Source organism: Onychostoma macrolepis, chromosome 09 (genome assembly GCF_012432095.1).
Source record: "Onychostoma macrolepis isolate SWU-2019 chromosome 09, ASM1243209v1, whole genome shotgun sequence".
Lineage (NCBI taxonomy): Eukaryota > Metazoa > Chordata > Actinopteri > Cypriniformes > Cyprinidae > Onychostoma > Onychostoma macrolepis.
In genome coordinates this window covers 7,903,161-7,917,260 of record NC_081163.1, presented here as the reverse complement: position 1 = coordinate 7,917,260, position 14,100 = coordinate 7,903,161, and the positions used below count along the sequence as shown (strand labels likewise).

Sequence of the window (14,100 nt, the reverse complement as noted above, 5' to 3'; positions counted from 1 at the left end):
AACTCAGGAATTATGATGTAAATGTCTTACTTTACTTTTAAGCTCTAAAAAGTAATCTAATTATGTAATTCAATTACCCCAATACTGCATATATAAAAATGTATGTCACTGAATAAACATTTTGACAATTTGCGCTAACAGAATCAAAAAGTTTTAAGATCAAACTCACTGTTAACATGTAGGGTCACAACACTCCTGTTCTTTCCAGCAATGAATGTGTATTCTCCGGCATCACTTCTGTAGGTTTCTGTGATTGTCAAGCGATGAATTTTTCTAATAATGGCATAGTTGAAACGCTGATCTACAGAAAACTGGATCTCAACTCCATGTCTTAGCCAGCGACCTTCAATGTCATCCTCATTGACTTCGAATTCAAATGTAGCTCGTTGTTTCTCAAGCACCTGCATTAAAATTGCAATTAAAAAGACAATTTAATAAATTTTTGATGGGCTGACCAATGAAATAATATTTAAGACAGTTTGGTACTTACAGTGATTTCTTTCTCGGCAGGTTCACTGATACGCACATCCTTGCCCTCAACTGTGAGGGTAGCTCTCGATACACTAGATCCAGCAACCACAGAGTATTCACCAGCATCAGACATGCGCACAGTTTGGATCACAAGACGATGCATGTGTCTCTCTGTGGAGACTTTGTACCTAAATGGTGAAAGATGATATCCCCATCAAGACACTGAACATAACAGAGAAAGATAATAATGTCAAAGAGGAAAATTGTGAAAATCTGGAGTACCTTTCAGATATTTCAAGTTCCTGACCATCTTTCATCCATGTCACTTGGACATTGGGCTCAGAGAGTTCACATTCAAAAATGGCCTTCTTCTTCTCAGTAACTTTAATGTCCTTGATGCGCTTGGTGAACTCGATGACACGAGCTTAAATTAACCATGACAAAACAACTTGATCAGAATGAACGGGTAAACCAAAATAAATAATTTTTAAAAGTTAATGGCAAATATTACCTTCAACAAACAGCTTTGCTGTGGTTTCAGCAGATCCGGCCACAAATTTGTACTCTCCAACATCCCCAAAGTGAACATTTCGGACCGTGAGTGAGTGAGTGAACTGTTTGGTGCGAGTTTGGCATCTATCACTGGATCGTATTTCTACACCATTCTTCAGCCATTTGTAGGTGATGCCTTCATAGTTGACGGTCACCTCAAATGTGATTGTGTCCTTCTCTTGTGCATTCAGGTCTTTCAGCATAGACGTGATGAGGACAGCTGAAGGAGATGGAAGAAACATTCATTGACTGAATTCTGGTTTTTGTTGCCATTTTTGCTTCTTTTGAATTATTAAATACATGTCTGTTGAGCACTTCGCAAATAACATAAAAAATAACTTACGGTTAACTGTCAGGGTGGCAGAGACTTTGTCATTTCCACATACAAAAGTGTATTCTGCAGAATCATTTCTGCTGGTATTCATGATCTTCAGCTGATGCAGTTTGCCCTGCACCACAATCCTGAACTTCTCACTCATCTCAATCTCAACTCCATTTTTCAACCAGGTGGATGGAACATTAAAATGTGAAACTTCACATTCAAATGTGGCCACATGGGTCTCTGGAATCTCAATGTTCTTCAGGGGCTTTGTGACTCTCAAAGCTGAAATAATCATTACATGGAGTTAGCAGTGTATTTTAGACATTAGACAAGTTTAGGCTGAAGACTTCTTTAAATTGATACTTACATTCAACATGTAAGTATGCACTGCATTGTAAATGTCCAACTACAGCTGTGTACTCTCCGTCACTGCTTTCATCAACATTTTGAATCACCAGCTTATGTGCTTTTCTTTCAGACATTATTTGAATATTGGCACTAGCTTTCAGCTCTTGGTTTTTGAACATCCACTTAACAGGTATGTTATCATGGGATAAACTCAGCTCAAAAGAGGCAGTTCCATTGACCAGGGAAGTCACATCTTTCGGCTTTTTCACAATCTTAACAGCTGCAAGAGAATTAAATTGCATATTAGAGTTTTTTCTCTCTGTTAAATGCAAACTGTCTTTGATTCTGGCAAATAATAAACTTACTTTCAACATTCAGTCTGGCATTAGCAGAGAGTTTCCCCAATTTGAATCCATAGACTGATTCATCTTGGGAGTTGCAGTCTTTGATCTTTAAAGTGTGAACCAATCCATCAACTGTTATCTCATATTTGTCACTAGGGACAATTTCTATTCCATTCTTGATCCACTGGGATCCTTTCACATCTAAATGAGTGAGTTCAAGACTAAACACTGCCTCATGGGTTTCAGTGACTGTTAGGTTCTTCAATGTTTTCTTGATCTTCACAGCTGTGAAAGACACATTTTCAATCAGTTACATACCAAGAGAAATATATGCTCAGTATGGAAATGGAATTCTGCCTTCAAAACATGATAGTAAAAGTACCTTCAACCCTTAGGTTGGCAGATGTTTTGGAGTTTGCCACTTGATAGGTGTACTCCCCAATATCTTGTGGTCTTGTGATAACAAATACAAGTCGGCGGACTGCACCTATATCCTCACTCCTGACATTGTCACTAAAGTTAACAGAGTGGCCATCCTTAAGCCACTTGCCTTCAGATGTGGGGTTTGCAACCTCACACTCCAGAACAGCAGTTTGGGATTCTGCTACAGTCACATCATGGAGTGGTCTGTTTATAGCTCCGCCTAGTGTAAGAAAAACATAATTGTGAAGCATTATCTGTGCATCAACTTGACATATATTTGACAAATGACAAAAATCATACCTGATACAGTTAGTTTTGCACTGGAAGTCTTTTCGCCTGCTGCAAATGTATACTGGCCCTCTTCGTCCTTCATGGCGTTGATGATGGTCAGGCTATAGTGCTTCCCTTTGGACTCAATTTTGTATTTGGGTCCAGCCTTGAGAGGCTGATTCTTGAAGGTCCAATAGGCATCTATACCAGCGTGGGATAATTCTACTTCAAAGGTGACATTCTGAGTTTCAGTGCACACACAGTCCTGCATGTGCTTGATGATGCTGACCTCTGTATGACATAAAATGTTCATTAATAATGGAAACCCATAAAACTTAACTTTAAACAAACTAAGAAAGACATTATACTGGTTGATTAACAGAAATACTCACTCTCAATAGTCAGTTTACAAGCCGTTTCCACTCTGCCAACAACCATCTTATAATGTCCTTCATCAGAAGCAAAGGACCTATTCAAAACTAGTCTCTGTTTGGTCCCTTTGGCAACCATCTGGATTCTCTCACTAGCCACAAGGAGCTTGTCATTTTGGTACCATTTCACAGCAGCAACATCAGAGGCAGAGATTTTAGCTTCTAGTACTGCCTTCGTACCCTCAATAGAATGAACATCCTTCAGAGGTGATATAATTTCAATTGCTGTGAAGAGGGAAAAAAAGGAAAAGTTACATTTCTGCATTCTCGTATGGTATTTCAGTTTTCAAAGTCTATGCATCAGCATCAAAAACCAACTTACTTTGGACAGAAAGTTTTCCACTTGTAGAAATGTCTTGAATGGGAACAACAAATGAATAAATTCCAGCATCATCCCTGTTGACATTTTCAACCAGAACTTTGTGGACAAGTTTGTCAATGACAATGTGAATTCGGTCTGTGGCAGTGATGGGCTGGCCATTTTTCATCCATGTTCCCTCCACATTTTCCTGAGAGAATCGCACCTCCAACTGGGCAATATCACCCTCACAAATTGTCAGATCAGAGAGGCCTTGCATCAGAGTTACAGGACGCACTGGAATAAAACAAAAGTATACAATTATTTACGTATCACATATGTAAATTATTACATAATAATATTAAATTATATTAAAATTCTACTTACATTTCATCTTCAGTGTGGCACTTGTCTTCAGATCACCCACTTTAAAAGTGTATTTGCCTTGGTCCTCCTTCCTAACATCTTTTACAGACAGGGTGTGTCGGCCACGACGAGAGGACACAACATATTTTAGGCTTGCCGTAATTTCTTTATTCTCAAAGTACCAGGTGCCTTCGGCATCTTCACGGGACAGCTCACATTCAAACTCTCCAGAGTATGTCTCAGGCACTTCAACACTCTCCAGATTTGTAATAATTTCCAATGATGCACCTGTAAAACAAATTAGAGGTTTGACCAAAAATTCAAAGATGTAAATGTGAAATTAAAACAACATCAAATTAGTTTAAGTGTAAGCTAACCTTCAACATGAAGTCTGGCAGTGGTTCTTATGAGGTCATCATCAGCTACAGCACAAGTGTACTCGGCATCATCTTGCATGCCGATTATCAGCACAGATAGGAAGTGTACCTTTCTGTCAGAGTGCATCCTGTATTTGTCTCCAGAGAAAATTTCGGCATTGTTCTTCATCCATCTGACTTTGACAAACGGCTCGTTTGTCTCACATTCAAAGGTTACCATTGTGTCTTTCTCTTTAGCATAGGCATCCTCCAGTGTCTGGGTAAAAGATACAAGCTGCTTGGCTGCAAAAATCCACAGAGAATTTATTAGATAAAGTAATTTTGACAAGAACAAAGATCATAGGAATAACACCGATTTATAAATGACAATCCGTACCTTGCACCAACAAGAAAGCATGGCTTGAGGCCTCACCAGCAATGTTAATGGCTTTGACCATAATACTAGCAGAGTCCTCAGCTGAGACATCTCTGATTACTAATTCACAGACATGGTCCTCGGGCCAATACCAATAAATACGATCTGACTTCTCAAGTAAAATGCCGTTTTTGAACCACTGACACTCTGGTTCTGGTTTACCAACGACCCTACAACGGAAGCGAACTTCATCAGACAGGGACACTGTCTGGCTCTGAATTCTTTCCAAGATCTTTGGAGCCTCCATGCTAGGAGAGAGAGTAATTTTCTCAGGTCTGATTGTAGGAATTTTAAGTTTGCCTTCCTCCTCCTCCTTTTTCTTTTCTGACTCAGACACCTCTTTGGTCCAGTGCATAAGTTCTTCTTTTCTCTTCTTTAGCATTCCCTCATAAGATTCATCCTTCTTGCGAGACTTCATCTCAACTGAGGATATGGCTTCATAATAGCCCTCTTCAGTCCTGCGTTTAAATTTGCTTCGCAGCTCTTCTGTCTCTTCTGTGGATCTTTCATGAACAACTCTCTCAGCCTTCCTCAGTCTGACAACCTCTTTTGCTTGTGAAGCCTCTGTGGGTTTATCTACCTTCACAACATCGAAAGATACTCTGCCAGGTTCAGGGCCAGGTGCCTCCGGTGCCTTCTCAGGAATACGGCGCAAGATTGACCGGAAGTCTTCCTTCTGTTGGATTTCAAGTTTGACAACATGCTCAGCTGTACCCTCCGGGTTTTCAGCCAATACTTTAACTTCTCCAGAATCGTATGACTTACAGTCAGTGATTTCCAAATAGTGAATGCCATCATACTGTAGTCTGAATCGTTTGCTCTTTCGAATGAGCTGTCCATTGAGGTACCAGTTAACTTTGGGAGTGGGGTAACCGGTCACTCTACAGCGATATTTGGCTGTTTCACCCTCGAATACTTTTATGGGTTCTGGGAGCAAGACAATCTCTGGCTTGGTCTTCTCTGTCATATCATCTCCAGTTACTCCTGAGGGTGCACCCTCATGAGCAATTCGCTCCATTTCTTCTATTCTCTGTACTTTTTTACCTTCTGGCAACTGACTATCCTCCACTAGACTCTTCTCATCCTTCACAATTAGTGTAGCCGAGGTCTGGTCAGCACCAAATTTGTTGGTAGCTCTGCAAGTAATGACACCACTATCTCTAGAATAAGCAACTTCATAATCAAGACTGCAATAGCCAAACTCATTGATCATACGAAGTCTGTTAGCAGCTTCCAGTGGCTTGCCATCATGGAGCCACTCAACAACCATAGTTGGGTCACCAATAGGGGTCAGTCTGCACTCAAAGTGCGCAGGTCCAAATCGCTTCATCCTGACTGAAGTAAGCTTCTTTTTAAAGTGTGGCTTCTGTTGTTTTTCCTTGTCATAGAGGTCACCCTCTTCCCACTGTTCCTGACCATAGCGAAGATGCAGTGGTTCAATCTCTGGTGGAGCAACATCCTTAGCCTTATATGTTCCTTTGGGAATGATGAGTCTTCTTTCTGGTTCAGGTTCGGTGAACTCAACCTCCACATTGACTCTGCAGCGAGTGGTATCTCTGCCAGCTTTGTTAATGGCTGTGGCTGTGTACCACGCACTGTCCGTACCAGTAGTCTGAGGAATCTGGAAATGTGCCTGTCCTTTGGTACCCTCAATTCTAAAATACAAATTTTGCATTTAATGTTTGCATAGATTAGTACCACAAAACAGACCATAATTAAACAATAATTTGTAAGGCAAGTCACTTACTTGATGTGAGGGTATTTATGAGGAGAGATGATGTCACTGTTTTTCAGCCAGACAATGTCAGGAAGGGGGTTTCCAATGGCTTTTACTGCCAACTCAACCAAACTTCCTTCCTTAACACTGATATTCTTTAGCTTTTCAATGAACTGGGGTCGGACCAAATTTTCCTTTGCTGTAACATGTAAGCCATGAGTTTACACAATCTTCCACACCACCAAGTCTAGATCTAGCATAGTTTTTAGAACAAAAATAAATAGTTTACCTTCCACAGTGAGAGTCATAGAAACGGTTGTCTTTCCAGCTCTATTCTGAGCAACAACTGTCCACTCCCCAGAGTCCTGAGGCATGGCAGGAACCACAATCAGTGACTGAGTACCATCCTCCTTTACCACAATTTTGTGGGTGTAGTCATTGACCACTTGTTGTCCTTTGGTAAAGATAATTAAAAACAATAAGCTCTTTGTTCCATTTTCAACAAGCAAGAAGGAAAACAAATAAGCAAAAAAAAAAAAAAAAACCACACTGATGCATTTTGTTCAACTTCACATTTTATTTAAAATACAAATTTTTTGTAACATTAGAAATGTTGTTACTGTTAATTTAATGTGTCATTGGTCAATAAAAGTATACATTTCTTTAAAAAAAATTTTTTTGAACAGTAGTTTAATTTAAAAGAAACTTACCATTGTGGAACCAGTAAGTGTCGGGCATAGGTCTTCCAACTACTTTTAAGTCAAACCTTGCCGTCTGTCCTTCAGAACACCTGAAAGATGATGGCTTCTGTACAAAGACAGGCTTATACAGCCTCTCTAATTGACTCTCATCAGTGTCATCAAGTCTACGAGCAGGAGAACGGCTAACAGAGCGAGCAGGAGAACGTCCAGGGGAGTAACTAGTTGAGCGAGCAGACATTGGAGATGTAGACCTAAAACATTAGAAGTGTAAATGTGGACTCTATTACATTATATCTAGTCATAACACAGTGAATATAGACATGAAGTTTAGTAAGGCAAAGGCAACTCACTGGACTCTCCTCACAGCTTCAGCCTGTGGGTAGTAAGGCTGAGCAGCTGCTGTGGACTCCACATAGAGCTTTCCAGAACTGACAGCGTTACCCTTCATATTGCTAGCAAATGCAGTATAGATGCCCTCATCTTCTGGCAACACCACAGGTAGGCGCAGACTAGCTCTACCATCTTGTAGAACCTCCATCTGATAGCGGCCTCCATGCTTAATGCGCTTGCCATCTTTATACCAGGCAATCTATTTAACACAAATGACAGAAAAATGACTTATATACATTGTGCTGTAGTGAGAACATGTTTATCAATAGAATTAGCACCCTTACCTTTGGTAATGGCGTTCCTTCCATCTTGCAATGGAAAGTAACACCCATTCCTTCCAGAATTCTGTAGCTTTTGACTGGAGTGCTAAATGAGGATCCGACAGCCTCATGCTCTGCAACATTCATGACCATCTCCTCACCATCCTCAATCACCAGTTCTCGATAAGTTATTTTCAGGATGCGGATTTCAATCTCCTGGATTATTTTTCGTTCAATTGCAGATATTTGAAATTCCTGAAATTAACAAAATTTATATATATATATATATATATATATATATATATATATATATATACACATTTTAGAGGCATTTCTTATTAAGCAAATTGAAACTATTAGATTTATGATTTAATTACAAAATATTATTAAATTAACATTCCCCATATAAATTCATTACCGTCTCCGAGATGAAGGACTGCATCATCTGTGTTTGCTGAGCCATCCTCCTCTGCATCATCTCTTTTTCATATTCGCTTACAACTACAGGGGGCACATCTGCCACTTTGGGTTCTTGCACCACTGTTGTCACTTCTGTAACATATGTCACTTCCAGTTTCTTCATATAGGCTTCAAACTCCTCTGTAAAAGCATAATGGTATGTTGATATTTCAGTTCAAAGCTTTTTCAAAATGGAAATCACAGTTAATAATTACTTTCAATAGTAAAGTCACAACTAACCTTCTTCAAGAAGGTTTGCGGAAGCAGATGCCTCTCCATGTTGGTTCTTGGCAAAGATGGTGTACTCTCCAGCATCATCAGCAAATGTCATAGAAATTTCCAACTTGCATTCCCCTGTATCCTTGTTATAGCTAACTCTATATCTGTTAAATTACAAGGAAAGTATTAGCTTTCTAATTTACTGTTTAGAGACCAACTAGATTCAAACTGTACTGAAAATGTATACCTGTATCCAGTAGTGAGTGGAACTCCACTCTTCTTCCAGTAAATATGGGGCTTAGGGCTTCCTCCGATCTGGCACTCAAAGACAACACTGCCCCCCTCGACCAGCTTCTGAACCACTGGTTTCTTCACAAAGAAAGGAGCAGCTGGTGCTCCAGTGTCCACAGAGACCGTACTTATTTCAGAAACGGTCTCCTCTCTTGCTTCAATGACAGTCCTTGTTTAAACACACACACACAAATTACAACAATTATTAAAGTGTGCTATCGATCAGCTCTTTTTTAATGGTTAAGGTCCAAGACTCCTTGCTTTTGCACTTGTAACTTACTGTTTCTCCTGGACTGTAATCTCCTCTCTGCTCTCAATCTCCTCAGACACTGTAAAAAAAAAAAAAATGATATTTTGTTTTAATGTTCAAGGAATGGTTAAAGTATGGAGGGGTATCCTGCATTTTTGGTTCATTCTGTCTTTTATTATAAGATTTAATAGTATGCAAAATATAGAACACTATTAGCACACTATGTGATCTAAACCCCAACCCAATTTCACTCAACCACTCAAAAGTAAGTAAAAAAAAAAATGTAAATAAGTATATAAATAAACAAAATAAATATACAATAAAATATCTGTGTTTTCAACTTTGGGTTAAAAAGAAATGCAGATGGGTTTGCATAAGATTTCTGTGAACAGAATCTTACTTGTGGTTTTGCTTTAAAATATTTTTGAACATATTTTTATAGCTTTATTACAGACATACACAAAAAAAGCAGCACCGCAAAATAAATTTGACTTGAATATATAAAATTATCTCAAGATTTACCTTTGACAAGCAGGTAGCATGAGGTGGTGATAGTTCCAGCCTCACTGGTAGCAGTGCAAGTGAAGCGGCCACTATCTTCAGCAAAGGCCTCTCGAATTACCAAGCGGGCATAGCTGTTTTCATAAGTGATCTGGAAGTCAATGGAGTGCTCAATTCTGTAATCCTCTCTGAACCACATAATGGCTGGGGTAGGGTGGCCTGAAATCTGGCACTCCAGAGTAACAGACTCTCCCTCTGTGACAGTCACATTCTTCAAACCCTAATGAACAAGATACCAATTTTTATTTAGTGACTCTTCAAAGGATTCTACAAATCAGAATTTCATTAAAACGCTAATAAAACACTTACTGCTATCAAGGTAGGGGGCACTACAGGCTCTTTGATAGCTGAGGGAATCGCTGCAGTCTCAACAACCTGCAGGAAAAATCTATATTTACCAAGTGACTCTGGCACACAATTTTTTATTTTTTTTTGGTGGAGAAGTGGCAGAAATGTTAAAAAAGAAAAAAAGAGCTTGTCTGAGTATGAAACAAAAAAAACTCTGATAAAAATTAGGAGAAGATGATGAGAAGAAATCCTCTGTATATCATATGAGATCTGTAAGGAAAATGGTTAGGCCTTGAAGAATCTTTCAGTAAGTGATAATCCAACCACACAAGACTCTATATGATGAATAACCAGTGATATTAATGCAAATGTTAGCTTTACAAGTGGAAAACACGCCAAACTACAAACCTTTGTGTCCCATTCTTCCCCAGCAAATGAAACGCCTATCTTTCTGTGTAACTCTGTTTCAAAATGAGCCTGATATCTTTCTGCAGTGTCTCTAAAAGGAGGAGGAGTTGGCTCTGGGGTCACACGAGTCTCCACAATCTTATGTGTTGGAGGCTTGACAGGCTTGATGATCTTTTGAGCTGCAGTTGTTGAGGATAACCCTTTTTGTAGTGTGGCAATAGCAGAACCTGCTATTGAAACCTGACCAACCCAAGAAGAGCAACATTACCACAGAATACCACAAAAATGATCACTTTTGTTTAGCCACACAGAGGGGAAGAGTCAGGGAACCTTTAGAAGGATGGTGGGAAAAATTAATGTGTTAGCAAGTTCAGATAACTCAAATACCTGACAGTTTAATATTTGATGGTTTAATGAGAGGTTGATGGACAAACTAATGGATGGGTGTTATGGTGAAAGTTATTATGAAGCTTAAATGTGAGGTATTGAAGGTGTTTTTTTTTGTTGTTTGTTTTTTTTAGATTGGTCTGGATAGGCGGCACTTGTTAAAGGATTGTGATAAAATGTTAAAATAAAGTCTAAAATATAGTGACACCAAAATTCTGAGACCACAAGTGAAAATGCATATATTTCGCATTGCATATAATTTAATACAAAAATTGAATGTATGTCTCCTTTTTGTTATAATGATAGGAGGAGTCAAGCTGCATAAACTGCAAGAGTATAAGTATGACATTTTGATGATTTGTGCAATGGCACAAATTTGCTTATTTGATTAATTACATAAAAAATATTAATATTAAATTTGTCTTCATTTTCACATTTTCCAAAATTCTTACTTATATCCCAGATTTTTATAGTGATCTCAAGAGTTCTGGATCCCACTGTGCATAAATCTACTGTTGAATTCTAAAATCTGTTTCAGGCAAGCAGGGAAAGAAATATAATGGAATAAAAAAACATTTCAAATATATTTCATATGGTTCGTACAAATTTGTTTATGTTATATCAATTTTCTTTCTCATTTTCTCTTTCCTAAATATTTGGGAAATCATGTGCCTTAGAAAAGGGGGATTTCACTGCTTGCCTGTAATCACCAAATCTTACCTCATAGCTATGATCTGGTTTTGGTACAGTAACTTTTGATACTGTGAAATGTGGAACTGGGGATGGTCCAAGGTCAGTCTCCACCTTGGAGCTAACCTCAGTAGTTCTTTGAATCTATTACAAATCAACAGAATATATTTGAATGCAAATATACTATAAAAAAAAAAAAAAAAAAAACATTTTCACATTTCAGGTTCTGTTAAATGCTTCTAACCTGGGTGACATGTACACTCTTCTCAGTAGTAGATGTTGTAGTAGAAGTTGGCATTTCAGTGGGAATTAGCAACAGCTCTTTTTTACTTGTGATCTGTTGCTTAGTTGCTAGCATTTCCTGATGTCTTATATCAGTCTCTTCTTCCAACTGAGCCCCTTCAGCATGCGTGGGCTTTCGTATACGTGCATGATCAACAGCAGCAAGCACAGTGGCCACGGCCTCTGCTCTTTTCCCATCACCCTGGCAAGAGCAATCACTGATCAATATTTAGAGCACATGTATAGGTAGAATCCATTCTCATCTAAAAATACATATCTTGACTACTGAAAAGAAAATATGGGATGACACCTGGAAAATACACCATCCAGTGGAGTTGTCTACTAAATGTTAGTGTTGAAAAGTGTGAAATAAGAGATCCATTGATTCAAGGGTAACATTTACATGGATTGCATTTAAAATTCACCCAAAAAAATAACATTTCTATTGCTCTAACGCTACTTTTAGATGTTTCTATTGCATTTGGAACATCCACTGCTATAAAAAGATTTAGAAAAGACAAAGCTTTGTCTTTATAATCATTTTTGTTGTTGTTCTTGACTATGTTGAAGTCAATAGGATCAATGTTCATTTCAGTAAATCCAATCCATTTAATCACTCAACCTATCCATGACTTGAAATGCAACCTTTAAAATGTTGCCCTTAAACATAAAAACAGAAGGTGCTCTCTGAAAAACAAAGTGAAGTGAATGGAAAACAGGATAGAAGGCATTAGAAATGTGGCCAACTGAAATATTATTCTCCTAGATTCTACCTCCGCTGTTGATGAGATCTCTTCCAAGAATCTCTCACTAGTGGTTGAAACACCGATATTGATTTTATGAGTTGTCACACTTGTGAAGGACTCCTCTTGGATTTCCTTGCATGATATCTATGAACATGTAGAAAGAATTCTCTAAATTGTTGTCTAAATTTGGAAAAAAAAATGTAATTTGGAAAGGTAGGTAAGGATGAAGTAATGGGTGGAAAAATGAGCTAGTAAAATCTGTTATTGTCGTCCTATAAAAATCTTTGTGGAGTCAGTGGGAAAAAAAATTGGGATTAGGGTGGCAACCACAGCACTACCAAACTACCTGCTCATTTTGAGACGTAATGTGTACTGCAGTTATGCCGGTTTCAACACTGGGCTGTTCTAGAGAGCCACTGAGCGGCCCACGACTACGAGCCTGGTCCACTGCCGCCACCACAGTGGCAACAGCAATACTTTTCTCATCCATGTTTTGCTGCTCCTTTTTTACATGCAAGTAGAATTGGGTTGCAAAATGTTGTTAGAGTTTACATTACAGGTATTTTGACTGACAAATAAACATTCACATGAGACAAACACTTGCGGAAAGGAAGTGGTGACACCACTGAATAAGTCATTTGTAACGTGCAGAAAGGTTAATAGCAAGTTTGCCTAATGGGAAATTCTTTACCTCTTTGACAGCACCAGCTTGTAACTCAACAGCAACAGAGCCTTCCCAGCGCTGTTCCATTTGGACATGGGTAGAAGTCATCTGGACTTGTCTTGCTCCGGCAGTCATGCGGGTATAGCTGGCTTCTGAAGCATACCCCTCCTGTTTCCACGGGGGCAGGACCTCAGAGGCCTGCGTGACCTGTTTGCGGGTCATCACAGGGGATTTGACTGGTCTGATTGGGGAAACAGACAGTCTGGTAGATGGAGACACAGCTCTGAAATGAAATGGAAAAACATGTTATGAGAACATGAATCACAAACCTTAGCCTTTGCGTTAATGAAAGCTGGGTAATTTATATACATCTCATTTCCGTCTAAAAGCGTTAAGAAAAAATTTCTTAATGCTTTCTTAAAAAATTTCTTAAGAAAAAATGTATTGTAGTCACGAGAGCTGTTTCTGTTTAAGTAAAGACATTGATGTCAAGTTGTTTTATGCTGCACATGTTTAGAGTAAGTTGTGTCGTTAGGTCATTTTCATTCAATTAAATGTGGGCATGAAGTATCTTCATGTATGGGTTTTTTATTGAGGTAATGAGAAAATATAAAGAAGGTAGTAGACTATGTGGGGTGAAAAAAAAGTTTTATTTTGTTGTTTTGTTTCAGAACCCCGCTTGTATTACTGGTGATTGGTGTGGCGACACAGTCCACAGAATTGATGAATGTGTGAATGAATTATGTTCAGAGGTAATAAGAATGATTACGTGTTTTCTTATGAACATTTATGAAGATGGTTGTTTTCATAAAAGTTTGTTTTATAGATCTCTTAAAGGAGAGCTACCCGTTGGTTTTTAATTCCTCTATCTTAGATCCAGTTATTTTAAAGGTATTTACTTGGATTAAAGAATGTATTAATGAAAATACTCAATTTAAGGTATTTACAATACGTTTTTGTGTTGCAGGACTAGCATGACTATTGTTACATATATATATATATATTATTGTGGTGAATTGCCCAGTGCTTTTTTTGTATACAGTGTATTAATATTATTGTGATTGTCGTCTTTTCTTTAGTTGTCTTCCACCCTGATTCTATGGCAGCTGCAGGGTCTCCTCCATGGGTGTGACTGGCACTGGTGAGGTGGTGGGTTCTTCTGTGGTTCCT

The 14,100-nt window shown here is 38.5% G+C and overlaps 1 protein-coding gene across 27 annotated transcripts in view; it reads right to left on the bottom strand.

Moving 5' to 3' along the window:
- ttn.2 (titin, tandem duplicate 2) overlaps positions 1-14,100 on the bottom strand; it is a 163,328-nt gene that overhangs the window by 143,326 nt on the left and 5,902 nt on the right. For 22 of the 27 annotated variants that reach the window (XM_058786692.1, XM_058786704.1, XM_058786696.1 and 19 more), the window contains exons 7-37: positions 12,958-13,213; positions 12,613-12,768; positions 12,294-12,410; positions 11,483-11,722; positions 11,269-11,382; positions 10,162-10,401; positions 9,775-9,840; positions 9,427-9,685; positions 8,935-8,983; positions 8,611-8,823; positions 8,385-8,527; positions 8,104-8,285; positions 7,710-7,940; positions 7,386-7,624; positions 7,045-7,286; positions 6,624-6,788; positions 6,365-6,533; positions 4,579-6,272; positions 4,203-4,484; positions 3,847-4,113; positions 3,484-3,756; positions 3,123-3,386; positions 2,761-3,021; positions 2,420-2,680; positions 2,059-2,322; positions 1,713-1,973; positions 1,367-1,627; positions 983-1,243; positions 754-895; positions 491-659; positions 170-401 (exon numbers count right to left, since the gene is read on the bottom strand). In XM_058786692.1, the coding sequence (XP_058642675.1) occupies positions 170-401; positions 491-659; positions 754-895; positions 983-1,243; positions 1,367-1,627; positions 1,713-1,973; positions 2,059-2,322; positions 2,420-2,680; positions 2,761-3,021; positions 3,123-3,386; positions 3,484-3,756; positions 3,847-4,113; positions 4,203-4,484; positions 4,579-6,272; positions 6,365-6,533; positions 6,624-6,788; positions 7,045-7,286; positions 7,386-7,624; positions 7,710-7,940; positions 8,104-8,285; positions 8,385-8,527; positions 8,611-8,823; positions 8,935-8,983; positions 9,427-9,685; positions 9,775-9,840; positions 10,162-10,401; positions 11,269-11,382; positions 11,483-11,722; positions 12,294-12,410; positions 12,613-12,768; positions 12,958-13,213 (7,973 nt within the window). The remainder of the gene's footprint in view (positions 1-169; positions 402-490; positions 660-753; positions 896-982; positions 1,244-1,366; positions 1,628-1,712; positions 1,974-2,058; positions 2,323-2,419; positions 2,681-2,760; positions 3,022-3,122; positions 3,387-3,483; positions 3,757-3,846; positions 4,114-4,202; positions 4,485-4,578; positions 6,273-6,364; positions 6,534-6,623; positions 6,789-7,044; positions 7,287-7,385; positions 7,625-7,709; positions 7,941-8,103; positions 8,286-8,384; positions 8,528-8,610; positions 8,824-8,934; positions 8,984-9,426; positions 9,686-9,774; positions 9,841-10,161; positions 10,402-11,268; positions 11,383-11,482; positions 11,723-12,293; positions 12,411-12,612; positions 12,769-12,957; positions 13,214-14,100) is intronic. The other 5 variants (XM_058786702.1, XM_058786714.1, XM_058786718.1 and 2 more) reach the window with 3 other exon arrangements.